Source organism: Dermacentor silvarum, chromosome 7 (genome assembly GCF_013339745.2).
Source record: "Dermacentor silvarum isolate Dsil-2018 chromosome 7, BIME_Dsil_1.4, whole genome shotgun sequence".
Taxonomy (NCBI): domain Eukaryota; kingdom Metazoa; phylum Arthropoda; class Arachnida; order Ixodida; family Ixodidae; genus Dermacentor; species Dermacentor silvarum.
In genome coordinates, this window is record NC_051160.1 from 20,700,892 (window position 1) to 20,719,189 (window position 18,298).

Sequence of the window (18,298 nt, forward strand, 5' to 3'; positions counted from 1 at the left end):
ATCGCTCTGAAAAATGAGTTAAAGACGCGAGCAGACGGTAAAAAAAAAGAAAAAAAAAAGAAAAAAAAAAAGCACAGTGACATGTCTCGTAATATTTCACTGCTCCGAGGCGCTATTCTGGATATTGTCAAATTCCGTCACATCGTCAAATTTGGTGATGGAGGCATTTTGAGCCAATCAGAGGGGCCCAGAGGGCTGCTACAGCTTCTTTGATTGGCTCAAAATGCCGCCATTACGAACTTGATAATATGGCGAAATTAACTAACATGACCGAAGAGCGAAATTCTACGTGCAGCGTATAGGTGCATCCCATAATAGCGTCTGAAGGAACGATATGTAGCGCCCTACATCACTACTTTTTCTCTCGACAGCAATGCACTTCCTAGCTGTACTAGGAAGTAACTGAGAACTCTTTCTGTCATGCCATTAGCTTTTCTATTTCTATTTAGTTAAAGCACGTTCATACTCGCCTTGCAGACTAAACTTGGTTAGAAGCTTTGGACTGGATAGACGGTTTCCCCATGACTCAAGAATATTCAAGTGCACAGTTGTCAGCCTTGCCACTGGTACTGTTACGCAGTAGTATTCGCTAAATCTCCTCTGTGGAACTGCTGGATGTAGGTGACAGCGCACGAACATTTGACGTCAAACATTTGACGCTTTCGGTTGGTTTCGGGATTAATGGCCATCTGCAGACGAAACCAGCCAAGTCTAGTCAAGGCGAGACGAAGCTCAAAATGGCGGTGGGACGGGCGTGCATGTGTTTGTGGCATGGTCTCAGATCCAAACTAGTACCGCCAGTTCTCAGTGGTCCATCTTTGTTCAGGAGCTGGTCTTCGTGGTCGCCACCAACGCGGCAACCGCAACGATGGTCCGCTCTTCGCAAGCGATTGGACTCCGTCCCCGCGTTGCGTCGCGGCCTCGCCGACGCAGGTGCCGGCAGCGGGTCCAGCAGCGGTGCCAGCAGCGGTGCTTCAGGCCGGTCGGCTGACCAGTTTTCTCAGCGAGCGATGAAATACACCTTTGTAGCGTTCGGCGCGATGTTCACCGGTGTCGGTGGTTTCCTGGTTGTCACTTGGGGTGCGTGTGTGCTGCGACAGCAAACAAGATGTCTCACGCTGTTTCTTTGCAGGTGCGCCTCCTTTGGATGAACAAGGCAAGGAGGTGAGCTCACTTCGTGTCATCATCGTAACAGAGAATACCGGCAAAACTCATTCCCGGTTTCATTTTCTCATATCAGTCTGTCAATGTCGCTCTTAGACGAAACGTTTGATGTGTCTTGCATTTCCAGTGATGCGCAGCGACCGAACGTGTTCGCGTTCCCCTTCGCGCACTTGATTTCATGCTGTTGATATTCGCACTCTCAATCTGCTGTGACTTCTCGTTTCCAGATCGAAGATGAGTTCAGCCACAGTAAGTGGAACCAAGGTGGGTGCAGAGTACGCGAACCATCCTAAACGGCTGACGCATTTCAGTGCCTCGCTGGAAAGCCCACCTGTACAGGACGTACAAAGAGCTTCAGCTTTACAACAAGGTACGAAGCTCCCCTCTTGTCATCGCATATTCAAACACTAATATGCTGAAGCCAACCACAATAAATGTCGCCTAACTCAAAACGGCTGCTAGCTGACAAGAGTAGCTCAGGCGTTTCGGTACACTACTCCCCCCGCACTTGCCTGCACCTTGTTAGCAGTTTTCTTGCCAATTTCAGACAGCTAGCAGCCATTTGCTGAAGTAAACGCAAGCAATATTTATCTAGTATGCAAGCCCGGCAGATTTCAGGTCCGAGTGATTCCCCATAATTTGTGGGAAAATAGTAACAATGTAATGCCAGTGCATACTGAAACGTATGTACAGTCCGTTTCACACTTAGGGGAAATCTCGGAGCGCATTGCATCGCGATGCGGCGAGCGCTGGAGTCGGGTGCCGGAAGCAGCTCGCGCAGACGCTCGAGGCGGGTCATCTTGCGTCGAGCAGTCGACGCGGTTTAAGATAACGCGCCTCGAGCGTCTGCGCCTGCGCGAGCTGCTTCCGGCACCCGACACCAGCGCTCGCCGCATCGCGATGCAATGCGCTCCGAGATTTCCCCCAAGTGTGACACAGACTGTACAGCACATTCCGGATGGGCTCATTGCATTCATCATAATTCAATCTGGGCATTCTTAATGAAGTGGGAATGCGTTTCCCGGGTTAATGCTGATGTGTTGTTCATGCAGCACTTAGCATGCTGCAGCCAAATTGGTTTGCACTTGCATCCAATCTGTCACTTAACCAGCATTTTTAGGCGCTTAGTTTGGAGACAGTACAGCTATATAATGATCTTCCGAGTTTCAGTTTAATATAAGTTAAATACAGTCAAAGCTGTTCAACAGAGTTAACAGGCGTAAAAATAAGTCATATTTTTTATGGTCATTTTTTTAATTGAAACAATGCACCTCAGTCTGGGAAATATGTTTTTTCATCTATCAGTACATAACTTGCAACTACGTCACACCGCGGAACTCTGGGATACGATCTCGCAAGGTGCCGCCATTACTGAGCATATTGCGGCAGACGACACAGCGCCAAGCTGTGCGGATTTCTCATTTCCCGTCGACGCCGTACTTCGCAATGGCAATTTGTGCAATGTTTGGCTGCAGTACGAGAAGTAAGTGCAAATCGCATGAAAAGGGACCAGACTCGGGGATGTACTGTTTGCCTAAGGTAATAACAAATCAGTGCGACCGCACAGAGGCGCTGTCCGAGAAGCGGAGAGGTACTTGGCTTGCGCGCATCAACAGGAAGGACCTCAAGAATGGTTTACCTGCAGAGAAACAGTCAAAACAAAATATCTGTCACAGCCTCCTTCATTTTCTGTCAGCAATCACACGAAATCGTTGTTGTTTTTTCTATTCCTCACAACAGTTGTTCATTCTTGTGTTCGGCTGCAAAGCAAAGAAAAAAAAATGTAGTGTTGTTGGCTGACACAAAGCTGGTAATGATCATGCACAAGTTTTGAAAGTAGCTGTCGTGCTCCCGTTGCAGGTAATCCCAAGTAATTTAAGGAAAAGAACAGGGACTCAGGGGCAGTAAAAAATACAGTTCGGCAGTAGACACACTAAAGCTACTTTCCTTTAACGGAAAGCAGGAAAACGGGAGTGTTTTTTTGTTTTTTTTTTTTTTTGCTTTCACTCTGCGTTGGTTCATTTCTGATCCAGATTGTGAAATTCGGTGTACGTTATCCCCGCTCGGCGACATCACCGCGTGGCCGACGTGAGTTGAAGCTTCAATTTCACTTAGGCTGATGTATGTCGATCCTTTATGTGGTTATTGCTGTTTTTTTTATCACAGCTATGAAATGAGGAGTGCATTCAACTCACCTGGCTAAGCAAGACAACTCGCTTAGACGGCAACTTCTTGGCAATGAGGTTCCGGACCCATCCGCTCGTAAAGTAGTTGTGCGAGTCGAGCGACTTGTAAGCCTTCATCTAATGAAACATAACACGAGATAATTTGTAATGTATTTTGTTGATAACACGAGATAATTTATAATGTCAACATGGGTAACCGGTGGTAGCAGGCTTGCATTAACAGCGGCTTGCGCACCAACTGGTAGCCGATATGGATCCACGCCGTCACATAGGGCGATTTTTTCTTTGTACCTGGCCCGCGTTGGTCCCACAAGTTCATCAAAGTATGCAGGACAAAGTCCTGCACAATTCTCCTTCGCCATGCGCGCAAGGCAATCGATTAAAGCATACGCACAAAGCAAAACGATATCCGCCGCACGGACGTAAACACAGCTCCGCTGCTCCGGCACCACGACGTATGTGCTCGGTAATGGCGGACGCAAAACTGGAAGGCAGGAACTGACGTCACGTGCAACTTAGGTATAGGTGGTTCTGCAATGACAGGGTTGCTCTGTATTTTATGAATATTTAGTCCATTGAAAGCATGAATGCATGCATTTGCAACTGATCATGTCCTTCCCATGTTATGTGTCACGCTTATTGTTCATTAATCTTCCCCGTGCACAGATGATCCAGGATCCATCCCGTGAGAAACTCCTGCCGGACCCATTGACCGAGCCATACTACCAGCCTCCATACACGCTAGTCCTAGAGATGACTGGAGTGCTAGTGCACCCAGACTGGACATACCAGACCGGCTGGCGTTTCAAGAAGAGGCCTGGGGTGAACCTTTTTCTTCAGCAGGTCGGACCACCACTGTTTGAAGTTGTCATCTACACTTCAGAACAGGGATTTGTGAGTATGCACTTGCAGAAGGCTTGCCGTGTTAACATAAATGGAGTGGAAGATGGTGGCTTGTCAGAACTAGGGGAATTGGTTTTGGGCCTCTGCATTTTAAGATGCCGTTTCATTAAGAAGGCTTGTCCTTATTCCGTCACTGGTCAACCTTGTGATGGTTTTATGCAGTAGCAAGCACTTCTTCAGAGAATGATTCCCAAAAGCATTGTTATGTAATGCATGATGGCCTTTGTTTGTATGTCATTTTCTATGTGTGTTCATTAGCATGTTCTCTAAATTGTAGCGGTGCAAAATGCTAAAGAGATGGATGCACACTGGCCTCAGTTCTGGCGGTGACACTGTCGCATTCCAGTTGTAGCAGAAAAAGACACTGTAGATCATTGGCAATCCATAGCGTCACGCTCATTCCTCCTTGCCTTCAATGAATGTGGAAAGTGCCATGGGGAGGAAAGGGTGCGGTGTATTGGAGAAGGATGCCTGGCAAGGGGAAAGCAGCGACCTCAGGTCAGCTACACTGTGCCATCTAGTACAGTAAAATCTCGTTACAAGAGACACTCGGTTACTAAGGACAACTTTTTTAGGTCCCTAGAGTAAATTCTTCACTATTTAGAAGAGACGCAACCCAGACACGCTCATGCAACGCGGCCAACGTAGTACCAACCGGTATGCGCTGCACTTTTCATTCCTTTGGCTCGATTCTGTTCCATTCCCCAGCCGGATGTCATTCCTCGCATGGTTGTGACTACAAATTGCACTGAATTTTCTGTCATTGTGCTTTTATAATCGCTGTTGCACTCCCACACTGACTCTGCGACAGAGTACCATTGAGTTGGATTTCCGTCACAGCGTCTGCGGCGCTGGTCGCTTTGTATGCTGGTAGTAGTCGGATTTGGAGCCATCGCCATGTTTCCATGAGACAGCTCTGTTCGCATCAAAGATGTGTTTGAACACACTTTGATGCTGATGTATAATAAAGTGGTCTAGTCCGACTCGTCAGTGTTTTTAGAATTTTTGGTTACAAGAGACCTTGGTTACAATAAGCATGTTTCCTGAGTCCCTTGAGTGTCTCTTGTAACGAGGTTTTACTGTAGTGAAGGTGGCAGCATTTGTGTCAAGCTGCTTCTGAGACATGAAATGTGGGAGCTATCATTTGAGGTTGACCAATGTGGCAGTGCGGAAGGAAAATTGAGTGACGAATGCCTGAACCTGACAGCACCCAGTTGAGGAGCAGAGCTACCACTGTCACTTCCAGTATCATTTCTTGTACATTATGCCCCCTTTTGTGTTTAGGCCCCTTTGTGATGAACAGCAGATGGAACAAAGGACTGCACTGTAACATTTCTCTATAGTAAGAAACTGAGGCTCGTAATGGCTTCCACATGGTAAAAATGCCATGCAAAAATTGTCGAAGTTATGGTAACAGAAAATTACCTGTTCTGTGCTAAATTTGTGCATGTTTGTTGGTTTTGCTCTCACTGTTTCACGAGTTCCTTGTTTTTTTTTTCTTCCTTCTTTATGTGTTTATAACTCGCATGCAGACAGCATACCCTATCCTGGACAGCCTAGATCCGCAGGGCTACATCATGTACAGGCTGTTCAGAGATGCAACTCGATACACAGGTGGACACCATGTCAAGGCAAGTCTCGATTTTACACTCGCATAATCCAACAGTGCCATTTAGTTCCAGTTGCCGATTATAGCTACCTGTCAGCAATGTCTTCAAAATTTTTTCTTATTCCTTGCTCCCATCCACTTTCTTGCATCTGAAGTTACCTTAAGCAGTGCCAGTTTCTCTCAAGCATGAGATTTGAAAATTGTTGAAGCGCAACAAAGAGAAAGCTAAATGTTTCTTGTCATGACAGGTACTGCAACATTTCATTTCATGTGTTAGCGGCATAGATCAAGCTACTTTGCACTCATCTGATTCAATTAGCACCACACATGCCAAATTGGAACAGTGATCATGTTCCGGTCTGCTTCAGACGGTGGGTGTTAATCTGATTTTTGTTCCATTTTATGAAATTGCTCAACCACTGTGAGGCCATCCACTGTGGCTATGGCATGGTGGGTGTGTTCCACATCTCTGCATGCACAGCTACTTTGCCGTCTTCGATGGTCAGTCACCATTTTAAGTCCTGTTCCAATCCTGATGTTCACTGCAAAGAATACAGCCTCGAGAAGACAGCATCTCTGCAAGGATGCAGGCTACTTTGCTGTCTAGCGAGCAGACGACACTGGCGAGTGCTGTTATGGGAAGCAGCTGAATGGAGTCAAGTCTAGTGAGCTTGGTTAAGGCTTACCACTGCGTTGAAAGCCCGTAGATGTGGACAGTGTGCGAAACTATGCGTGAGTACTGTTTAGGCTGAAGTGAAAAGGCATGCATAGGAAAGCTATGTGTGCTAGTCATTAAATTGCCTTGGATGAGTTTGGTTCATCCACAAGTTTCCAGTAAAAATGGCCAAAGATGAGCTCAGCTTGTCAGCAGTACTTCGCGTTTTCTAGCAATGCCATGGGCAAGCGTAGCTTTGTGTCAGTGCTTAGTTAGGCTTTTGGTGGATGGCAGCACACAATCCATGGGACAGCGCAAGTATAAGCGAATTTGTTCTTTCTTAGGAGGTAAAACATGTTGGCAACTTGGGTTTTTTAAAATAATTTGGCCATTTTCGCTCAGAATTCAGGATAATAGCGCGGCATAAAAGGGGTTGAGGAGCACCATATATCAAATTAGAAGTGAGCCAACTAACTGATGTTTCTTCTTTTAAAGAATTTCCTAAAGAAATTTACTCGCATTAACAAGTTCTCTGTGAGCATTATGGACTAAGCTTCAGAATGCACACAGCTTAGCCTCTTATAGCCTAAATCTTTCTGCATGACGAAAAACATCCAAATTGTCAGAAATACTTGTATGCGAGGTAAGAACATCTAAAATTACTCTCAAACCATTTGCTTCCCCAGGTGACATTTGTAAACTCGTTTTAAAAAACTTAAACGGGCACCTAGGACAAAACACTGCCATTATATTTGCGCGTTTGCACACTGTACAACCATAGACTTGGCAGGTGAACCGTCTCGCATCTTATGGCAATCTGTAAAACATTCGGTATAGCAGAGATGGCAACTTCAATTTATGCACATAAATGGATGCAGCTGCACGAGATTTTTGTAGTGTTCACCCTCGTTGGAGGCTCCATGCACAAAATTTTCTGAGTTGGAGATGGTGACACGATCAGATGGTGATAGCGTCCAGTTTGGATTTAGGAGCTCAGATTAAGTATGTCGTGAAATCACGACAACACGCTAGAAGAGGTTAAAGGCACGCAAAAGAACAGCATAGCCAGTAGACTACTCAAGTAGATTACTCCTTCAAACAAATTTTCGCGCAACTTTAGTAGAAAGGGATTGCTCCTTAAGGGAGAAGATTGAAGGCCAGAGTTCTCTCTCTCTTTCTTTTCTTTTTTCAGGCTCCATTGACAGGATTTTATTACATTATGTGTGTGTGTTGAGTTGTGCAGGCAAGCAGGGTTATTGATGAATTTCATGCCGTGCAGGACCTCTCTTGTCTGAACCGGGACCTCTCCCGTGTGATTATGGTTGACTGGAGTGCTGACGCCTGCTCCCTACAGCCTAGCAATGCGCTGCGGCTACCAAAATGGGACGGCAGTGATGATGATCGCACGCTCATAGACCTGGCTCAATTTCTGCGCAGTGAGTTTTTGCACTCCCTTTTCGTTTACAGCAACATCATTTAGTCATACAACAGAATTCTTGTAGCGTAAAAATGCAGGAACCGAAAAAATTTTTGAATAAAAGAACAGGAAGTAAAGTGAGTGCTACATCTTGCTTTCTTCTCTTTCCTTTGCTAGTTTTTCTTTTCCTTTCCTGAAGTTTTGTATGTCGTATAGGAAACACCAACTTGCCCGAGAAAAGTGAATCCTTGAGAAGTGAATCATTGAACATTCTAGGAACTGGTGGAATGCACATTACTGTTGCTGTAATATCATCATGTTTAGACATTGCCTCAAGCTAGCTACTGTGCTAGTAGTAATATCTAGTGAAGCTTAATTGAGCCAGCACTGTGTTAGAACTGACATTTTTAACTTGCAGCGGTTCTCAGTGAACCATAATGAAATGATTATATTATGGACTATATATTGGGATTATGTTTATGGCAGATAATTGCATTCACTATGTAAGGAATGCACATTTATACATAGCTCTACTAGTATTTGTGTTGCAGTTTTTAAATGCACCTCCAAGAGATGTCACGAGCATTGTCTCGCCTCTGTGTTTTGGTATCAAGGCAATATGATAACAGAAATACAGTGGAATCTCGATGATACAATCACAGCTAATACGAATTTCTGGATGATACGAATTTTTCTGTAGTCCCGGCCGAGCCCCGTTACTTTGCAACGTGCTAGAGAACGGTTGTTACGAACCAATTTTCGACCCGCGTCGGTTGATACGAATAAACGCCGCCCCACCGACGGCCGCGAAAGAGAACAGTGCGCAGTCACGCGCTTTCTCCCTTTCTCTTTTGGTGCGGAGGTGCGGACGCGGCGCCGGACAGCGCGGAGGCCGTGACTGGGCGTGAACAGTTTGAAGCGGTGGCGCTTTTGTTGCTTTTGTGCTTTTCGCCACGTGGCCACCGCAGCGAGCGAAGGTTTGTGCGGTCTATCGCTTCAACGGAACCTAAGCAGCGTAAGCACAGCGCATACAAAGGTCAGAGCCGTGTGAAGATCGCTTTCAAGATACGGTGCGCGCAACAACACCGACAGCCAGCACAGGCGCAAAGCACAAGAACGCGTTTGTTGGCAGAGTAGAAGCCATCCCTCCTCCCATGCTGCCTTCCCGCTTTCGCGTGGGAGATTGCGTCGCCACTTATCCTTGCACCCGGTTGCAAGATACGCATTTGGTGCCGCAGCACAGCGTCGCTGCGCACAAGTCGGATACTTTACCACTGAGCCACGCAAGTGCTTGTGGTAGAGGGAAAAAAAAAACCTATAAACGCAGACGAGATTTCATGCAAACGAGGCGCGCAAAAAAAAAAAAAAACGTGATCCCCAGTCTTCGCAAGTATGGTGGCGCCATCTAGTTAACGTGCCTGCAAACGCATTGTGCGCAGCTCGCCATCGATGCCCGGCGGACAGTTCAGATCGTTCTCGTCAAAACGAGACGAATAGATTTTGTCGTGCAGACCCTGGTGTGTGTGGTGCCGAAATTGGAGCTACTCTTGAGCCGTTCCACCAGCTTACGCTGTGACTGTGCTGCGTGTGCCATGCAGGCCTGTGACCATTTTTTTTTTTTTTTTTTTCAATGTTCACTTTTTCAGTCTAAGCTTCCTGTAATAGAAATGGAGTTGCAAAGTCCATTTCCTTTGTGCTTCGATTCAACCAATCTGAAGATTTCATTAGATATTCTTCATTAGCTAACACACCATGCTTTCTCCGTTTACAGGATTTTATTTTTTATGGAGGAGAAATGTAAACAAGGGCAATTAATAATTCATTATCTCATGCTAAGTATGCTTGTCATTTCTCAGTTTCCAGAGCAATATTGACACTGTTTGAATTTGGTTCATTCCAAAACCCTCACTTATGCTTTCTTTATCAGGGCACTTCCGTGTCAGTTTGACTGTCAAACATCTTCCCATATTAGCAGAACCAAGAAATGCTCATTTTAATGTGCTCCGTAGTACTAGTAATCAAACCTTTATGTCACAGTATCAGTGGTTGTAGCACAGCAGTATGTATACCTGCATAAATTTTATGCATTCACTTCTAAAGTGGGATTTGTTTCAAAACATAATGTGCATTGCATAGGACATAGTGTCTGCCTCAGTGATGATTGTCAGCCGATGCACAGATGTACTTAAATAAGATTCGTCCTTGTTTCTCATGTGATGACTCTGTTTTGTTCCAGCTATCGCTACAAGTGAGGTGGAGGATGTGCGGACAGTGCTGGAGTACTACAGCCAGTTTGACAATCCATTGGAGGCATTTAAGGAGAACCAACGGAAACTGCAGGCATGTCTCTCAAATGCACAATAGCAAAAGAACAGGCTGGAGAATTTCGCTCGAGATGAAATGGCATTTCATAGAAAAACTTGATAGGAATTCATTGTACATGACTTTCAGTCAGATAAAGTCTGGAAAGACTTAAATCCAGCTTTCTCTTCTTGCAATTGCGTTCTCCAGTGCTCTGCTTCCTGATTAAGGCTGCTATTAAGTACTGCTCATCGAGCTAATAGCAAAGGACAAGCTGTCTTTAGAGTGATCTTGTAGGCTCCTTGCTGCATACAGGAAAATGGCACAAGGCTCATGTGTTTGTGAAATCGTTATCTAACATTTAGGTGGGTTTTTATTCACCATGTTCAAAAAGCCATGCGGGGACCTTTTATTAGTTTTTTGTCGGTTGTACATTCTGTGTTAAGTCCGCGTCATTTTAGTTTTAATCCTACAATGAGAAAGTCTAATATACCAGTGTCACATGGGCACTTTTGACTTTGCTTGATGCAGATGCATTCAGTTTTGACCTGTGCATTGCGACTGGGCTTCTCGATTGTGAGCACTACGATTTTTACTACATATATTAGGCAAATTTGTCAAGTTTTTTTTTACCCACTTTGTGAAACCTGGTCCGGATAGTTGGACTGTGTAATGGCTGATCACTGTCGATTGTGATTAATATCGGTCACATCGATCGTGATTAAGATGATGCAGCACCTTTGTGTTTCTAGTGTAAGTCTTTTTTTTTTTTTTTCTGTGACATGTTGGATGAGCTTGTGTACAATCTGATCCAGATTTTCTTTATGTAACGCATGTGTTGACACCGGTCAAATCTTGCAGGAGGAGAAGCAGCAGGTACCACTGGAGCCGATTCCCAGCCAGCGAACGTGGGCCATGGGGCTTTGGAAACGGCATTGATGATGTGGAGAATGCAGAAAGCATTGGGCCTTAGATTGTGCACTGCTCAATGGACCCTTGGGCAGTAGTGGTCGGTGCTGCCACCTGTGTTAGCTGTGCCGAGTGAACGTCAGCAGTGACAGCGCACTCACCATCTCGCTAGAAAACTAGAGTTTGACAGTGGGCGTGGCCAGAATGCAGAAGCATGCATCATCTGCTTTTCTGTGTGTGTAACTGTCACTGAAGACAAGACTGAGTGGGCGCTCAAAACAGTATTGCCTGGTTTTTCGTTCTATTCTTTTTTGTGTCTGTGCAAGACTTTCAGTGCCACTGCGCCATCTGCATCTAAATGAATTACCGAATGAGCATACAGGTGCACGACTGCACCTGAAACACCACAAAAAAAAAATTCTTCATTGTGAGGAAATGGTTTAGGCCAAAATTTATGAAATCCAATGCAACTGGCCGGAAAGGTTTTGTTTTAAATGATAAACATCACTTCGTGCTATACATTGTCAGTCACACAAGTGAGTAATGTTGAATTCTACATAACTTGTGTAGAATATGACAGTACATCTGATCAAGTGAGCGCTGAAAGCATGTGCTGAATATAGCCACTTGGTGTCGTAGGAGGTGCCGTGGTTACACAAGACATTTACTAATTTAGACTTCACATGCATCGCTCACAAAGGGTGCGTGTTTACCACTTTTGGGGCTCATTTCACTAATGTGGGCTCATCCAAAACTTATGCATTGTTCAGGATGAGGCCACCAGAAAGGGAAGTGCTTTCTTTCTGTGTCCCTGGCCTGTGTTCAGCACAACTATTAGAATCTGCAGTACTGACAAGCCAATACTCTACATTGACTAAATTTTTTTTCGTCCTGGATTGAACCGAAGAGAGTCTCCACACTTGCACAGATGTCATGGGCGTCAGCATCTGGATTTAATTTAGAGGAGTCGACGATTTTCACGCAAGTCTAGCTTGATCGCGATGTAGAAATGTCTGTATTTCTGTGTAAATAAAGTGAATGAAGTTAATACAGAACTACTGGTGGTCTGTAGAAACAGCGCATAAGCTCTCATGGTTTCCCTCCCACACTTTTGGGGCATGATAGCTGCTCTTGTAAGTACCACTTTTTAAATACATAAGTATAAATGTTTAAATGCTGAAAATTTTCAGTTTGATTCATGCCTGGAGCAATAGTCAAATAGTTGAGCAGAAGTCATTTGAAGGATGATTGTCAGGGGTGGGACTGTCCAAAGTCATTTTGACGCAATTTCTGGAGAAGGTCAGAATGTGTGGAGCAGTTTGGAGCAGACTAAATTTCATTTTGGAGCAATTTGTAGGAGATAAAATTTCAATATGAAGCAGGTTGGAGCAGGCCAATCTGAATTTTGGTGCAATAATGGAGTACGTCAGCGCACTTCGAAACCACGACGTAACACGGAATAAACCAACAGAAAGCTCGTAGTAGAAGCACACTTCGTAGCTATGGCGTACTAGAATACGGAAGAGGGGGTCGAGCGGCAGCTCGGCGCATGCTTTCCTGTAGAGCCGGAAAAATCCGGTTGCACAACATTGATTTCCGCGCCTACGCTCATGACGATAGTGGAAAATGTTCTCAAAGTATGCGGCCCAATTGACGCTGTAACATAATTTGTGTCGCCATATGTCACCGCAGACCAAGAGAGCCGCAATCAACCCTGTGCTGGTATAATGCGAAAGAATTCCAATCTGTTTTTGTTGCGATAGCAATATGGACACTCCAGGCACATTTCTGCAGCATTTCCATCGCCGTGATGTTCCATACAAAGTCCAGGGGCGATAACATTGCCGCGCGCCCTATACTGTATGTGCGAGTGAAAGCGTGAGGATGAGCCGACGAGGGTGAGCCGACGATGGCGGCTCGAGGGAGGAAAGCGGGGACGAAGTGCGCCATCTTCCATCGCGCGCAAGGCACAGGAGGGGGAGGGGGGGGAGGGAGGGGTCGCTCTACTCCGGCGGCTGCTGCGTATGGTGCAGCCGCGTGGGCCCTATCTTGAAAGCGATCTGTGATAGGGACATAGTGCAAGTGCTGATAGCTTCGTGTGCGCTGTTTTTCTCCGCTTAGCTCGCGTTGAAGTGAGGCAGCACAAAGGTGAATTCGCTCGCTGCTGCTGCCACACTTGCTCACTCCAGTGTTTTCACAGCGAGTTTCTGCGGTAATCAAGTGAGATGTGTTCATGTTTGCTTGTGCGCGCGTGACACCATGCTTGTTAATTTAGTGAGTGAACACACGTTTAGAGGTTTATACGGCCGATAAAACTACTATTCTTCCTGCTTATAGCTGTCTACTAATTTGCTATCGCAATCGATGCTTCGCATTTCAGGCGATACTGCAACATTTTATTCTAAATCCGCCATTAGCCCTTGGTGATAGGTCAAAATGGCTCACGCCTCGCCCATATGGGCATAAAAACCGATTGGACTAGTTCTACGTTATACCGGCCCCGAGGATGCAGACGCCCGCCCGCTTCACCCGCTGCAGCACGTGCCACCGAAATATCTAGTTCGCTCGCAGCGCTCTCGGCCCACTTTTTGTTGTTTTGCGGCTTAGCTGGGGAGTGCTGCGCCCCTCGGCCCACTAAACCGTATTCTGAAACACTCTAAACACAGCCCTAGCCGTTCCGACAGCAGCGACAACAGCCGGCAGTGGCCGTGCAGGCACCTGCCACTTGCCGGAAGCGCTAAAAAGTCCAGTGTTATAAGCGCAAAAATTACGAGAAACTCTGCCGGAGGTGCCGTCACGCGGTGTGCGTAATGTGAATGACTACACTCTTTTTCGAAGAACAAATCCGCTCGCTGTTCGCGGCGACTGCCGAAGCTGTTCTGGCACAGCGTTGCGCAATTTCGGTCAATTTTCTGTGTTTGGCGCAGGAATTTGCTTATGTATCAAAAATGCGCAATTGGCGCAAGAGTCCCACCCCTGGATTGTCGAAGTCATTCGACAGCTTCTTGGAAGAGCTGCTGAAATATGCTGCTGGGATTGGCTAGCTCTATTGATTAAATGCTACGAGGCATGTGGTTGCCATGATGCATGGACATGTTGGAGCACCCGGCAGGTAGCCTTCAGCCTCACCCTGCGACGAGGACAGACGCGCTGATGTATTTATGATTATGAATCGACCAATTTTCGCATATGCTGCAATTTTACACAGATCAATACACAGCTGATAAATACTGCAGGTGGGTGGCAGCAGCCTGTACAAGAAAACTCCATTGCAAAAAGAACTTGCCTTGAAATTTTCATCTCGCAGCTAAGCAATGGCTGCTGCTGAGAAAGAACAAGACAAGTGGTCATTCTGCAGCCAGGGTTCCCACTGCATACCAGAACAAGCAGCCAAAGAAAAGCCGCTTTCGCTAGATTCAAATTAGAAAATAAAACCATTAGCCAAATGAAAGTCAGTCTAAATGGCCTTTGTCGCTAGCAAGCTTTTGGCAGACCGTCAATTTGCAGGCAGAGCTGATATAACCTCAGTGACTGAAGAAATGGCCCTACTGAATTTATGAGGAGAAAGCTGGTTAGGTAGATGTGCACGAGATCCTTCAACAGCATATGAACAATGTGTATGTGCAGTTGGAATCGGCTAGCACAAGAGAGGGGTAATTGGAGATCGCAGGGAGAGGCCCTCGTCCTGCAGTGGACGTAAATATAGACTGATGATATGTGCAGAAGGCAATCATTTGTGAATATGAAAGCAGACTTCTTTACTGTTGGTTCGCCAGGACTACACAGCATATCAAACTGAGGTGGCTAAAGTAATTGTTGCAGGTGACCAGAAAAACATAACACTTCTGTAGTCAACAAAAAGTTGGCCGCATATCTGCTTGCTTCGCTGCAAATGACATCGAAAGACGATAGTCTTCTGCCACCCCTGATAAGTAACACCCTCTCTTGTCCACCCTCCCAACCCTCACGCTCTTACCCTTCCCTCTCACTCTTCCCATGATGGATGCAATGGAGATTTTGCTGAATTCAATTCAAATTTACCGCGTTCGCCCTGCTCTCGCGCGATCTGTTGGGACCTTTTATTACCGTTGACTTAAAGCCGGCTGCAGAGCCGCGACTTCAGTCGGCTTCTTTTAACGCGTAGCGTTTCCTACACCATTTCTAACGCATTCGACACCATTTCTAATGCATTGATTTTTCATTTACTAACGCAAAAACCAGTACAATATGTATTCCTAATTAAATGAACACTACGGATTACGGTTATGTGCCTCAAAACTCTGTACTGCTAAATTAGCCATCCTATACTCCGTTTCATACATCAGCCAGGTGCAACGCTGTAAAAGCTGCGCAAGAAGTACGGCCATTAAAATGTATTACTCCGCGCGTTCCGTCTATGCAGCGGTCTATGCTTCGCTGCGCGCCAGCGGCGTTTGCTCGCGCGAGCTTGCACGTGAGGCTCCAGCGACGGGCTGCAAATAAAACGCGCATAGCATGGCATTTTCAGCGCAGCTTAAGAAACTAGGGTCTTTAGAGTTACGTATCTATGTATTTTCTATTAAAGGAACACACCTCCTAATACTTGCCTAGTGATGTTGCGCCTCAGATATGCGTAATGTTTACTTTGTGATCGGTAACGTTCACAAGTATGAACAGCCGTACCAGTTTAAGTAGTGTGGGCGGTAAGCAAGTGGTCCAATTTTGGCCGGGTGGCTGAATCAGGTGACAGACAGACCAAATTTTCAGCGTTTAAGTTCCCCAAGAAAGACTATCGTCTTTAAAAGAATACCTTTAATGTCCTGAATACTGGCCTTCATCATGAACACTGTCTTATAATCAGTTAGACCATGCCTTCCCTTCAACTGCTTCATTCTGGAAAACATATACCTAACTCGTGGTATCTAGTCACACTAAATTTTAGATAAAGGTTGTAACCCATGCCACTTTTCTCATTCAATTTTATTGAAAAAATAAAACGAATTTCAGAAAACAGGGGTTTAGTGGTCTGTGTTCCTTGGAAAATCAAAATTTATCCTCAGATGCACATCTGAAGTTAATTGAGCCCATACATGCCTAAACAACAGTATTTAAAGCCTATATATGCCCTAATAGGCAACTATAGTGCCTGTTTATAGGCGCCTAAAACAGCATTTCTTGTTGCCTGAACATCCAGTCTCTAGTTATAATCAAGGCTTACTGCTTATTTCTAGACAGCAGCGGCATTGCGGCTCTGCCCCGATGCCTGTGTAGGCATGTTTCTGCTAGCTCGACGAAAGCTACAAATTCTGAATGCGTGAATTGCAGAATGTGAAAAAAAAAAAAAACATTTGTGTCCAAACCCTGATCTGATTAAGAGGCATGTTCTAGTAGGGGACTCGGGTTTAATTTGGACAACCTGGGGTGCTTTAATATGCACCTAAAATTAAGGTATTGCAAGAGCATGTCTGCATTTCACCGGCATTGAAGTGCGGACACCACAGCTGTGTATCAAGTACGCCACCTTATGCTTAGCAGTGCAAAACCAAATCCACTAAGCCGCCATGGCGGGTATTGCAATGTGAAGGCACTATGGAAGATGCACAAAGCTATCGTCAACAGCAGCTGCATTATAGCACACAGAAATGTGGTGTTGCTCGCTCTTTGGGGAAGCACAAGAACACAGCAAAGTTTCATTGGAAGTTCAGGGAAACCAGTTCAGTGAAATGGCAACATGTGTTGCCCACCTCGGATTTCCACAGTGCTGGTAAAAAAAAATTGTTATTCTCTTTATCCTGCGATCTTTTCTTTGTCTTTCCCATCACATTTTGCAATAATACTCGGCTTTATTATAGAAACAAGAATCGGTGCTTGCAAGAGTTGAAACGAAGCTTTAGCTTGAGAGCTCTCACCTAAATATGTGAGAATGGAAAAATCTTTTTTCTCTAAGACCACTGTACAGATTATGATGAGGTTTGTTGCATTTAAAAGGAAAACTTGACACCTAGGAACCACAGTAACTGCAATTTCAATTTGGGCCATAAATTTTCAAAATTCTTCAAACTTCAAAATTTAAAGAAATGAAAGTGTTAAGTTTACGACTAACTCAGCAATAAAAAAGAGATGCCAAAATTCTGCAAACGGCACCTAATAGTACATTTAAAGCATACAAAGTTGAATGATGCATTATACACCGCTTTGACATACACCGCTAATTTGCAAGTAGGACTTTTTTGCAAAAACCTTTGTCAACATAGCAACACTTTAATGTAAGCTTGTAAAATCAAATCACGTTAGTCTGCTTTAGACACTAACAGATGCAGTTGTCATAACTGCAATATCTGTTTTTGGTGCACAGTTTAGATTTTTAAACTTTGTGCTTCTAATTTTTAAACTTACTAATTTACTGCAACATTTGTAAAAAATTCTAGGTCTTTAATGAAATTCTTCTTCCTAGAGTTGCCAGAATTTCAACTTTCGCCCACGAATTCAACAATTTTCATTCTGATCAGTTCAGCAGATGCCTCGCAACAGCATTTCTGCATTTTACATGCATTCAAATAGGAAAATTGGAGTTGGCCCCAAGCTAAGGCCTCCTCTTAAGAGGCCAATACACTTTCAGGTATGGGAGCTGAACAGCAAGTTTGACTACTGATGCCAAGTTTATTCAAATATACAGGTGTTTCTCTCATGGCCATGGCGGCTTCTCATCCGGTGCATATTCTCGACCATAGAGCTTGCTTTTGCCTCGATACCTGGTCAGGCTCAGGCTGTCCTCGCGGTCAAGGTATGATCCTATGGCATAAGCGAGAACCAAAAATGGGATACCCGAGAAGTACCTTGCTCTGCGCCACAACGTTGCCACGTCCATGCTGAAAAGTAAAGGTCCATCAACTCTTTGCATAAATAAATTCGCAGAAACTTCCGACAAGTCTACCTTCTGGCAATGTGCATTTGCACTGCTGAACTCTTGTGCTCACAATCAAAGTTATGTAATGTTCATGTGCTTTTAGCCCAAGGTGGCCAGTCTGGCACCACTGTACAGTGCGTGTTATAACTACTTCCATGTGGACAACATTACACTGCTAGTTATATGAATGACGTGAAACCGTGGAGAACAGTATTGAGCTTTTCACATAATGGGCCGGTGTACTCAGAGCCTAGAGTCTGGACCAGTG

The 18,298-nt window shown here is 45.1% G+C and overlaps 1 protein-coding gene across 1 annotated transcript; it reads left to right on the plus strand.

Annotated features, from left to right (window-relative positions):
• Positions 1-711: 711 nt before the first annotated feature.
• Positions 712-12,199, plus strand: LOC119457669 (mitochondrial import inner membrane translocase subunit TIM50-C). The gene is made up of 8 exons (XM_049670314.1): positions 712-1,080; positions 1,133-1,164; positions 1,392-1,413; positions 1,476-1,534; positions 4,017-4,244; positions 5,786-5,884; positions 7,797-7,953; positions 10,171-12,199. Exons 1-8 carry the CDS (start codon positions 738-740, stop codon positions 10,296-10,298), a joined length of 1,068 nt encoding a protein of 355 aa, XP_049526271.1. The 5' UTR covers positions 712-737; the 3' UTR covers positions 10,299-12,199.
• Positions 12,200-18,298: the final 6,099 nt, after the last annotated feature.

Excerpts from the sequence above, each read along its gene's own strand:
- LOC119457669 (XM_049670314.1), top strand. The coding sequence starts at position 738 with ATGGCGGTGGGACGGGCGTGCATGTGTTTGTGGCATGGTCTCAGATCC. Across the intron at positions 1,414-1,475 it reads CGAAGATGAGTTCAGCCACA|TGCCTCGCTGGAAAGCCCAC; the intron begins GTAAGTGGAACC and ends GACGCATTTCAG. Across the intron at positions 4,245-5,785 it reads ACACTTCAGAACAGGGATTT|ACAGCATACCCTATCCTGGA; the intron begins GTGAGTATGCAC and ends ACTCGCATGCAG.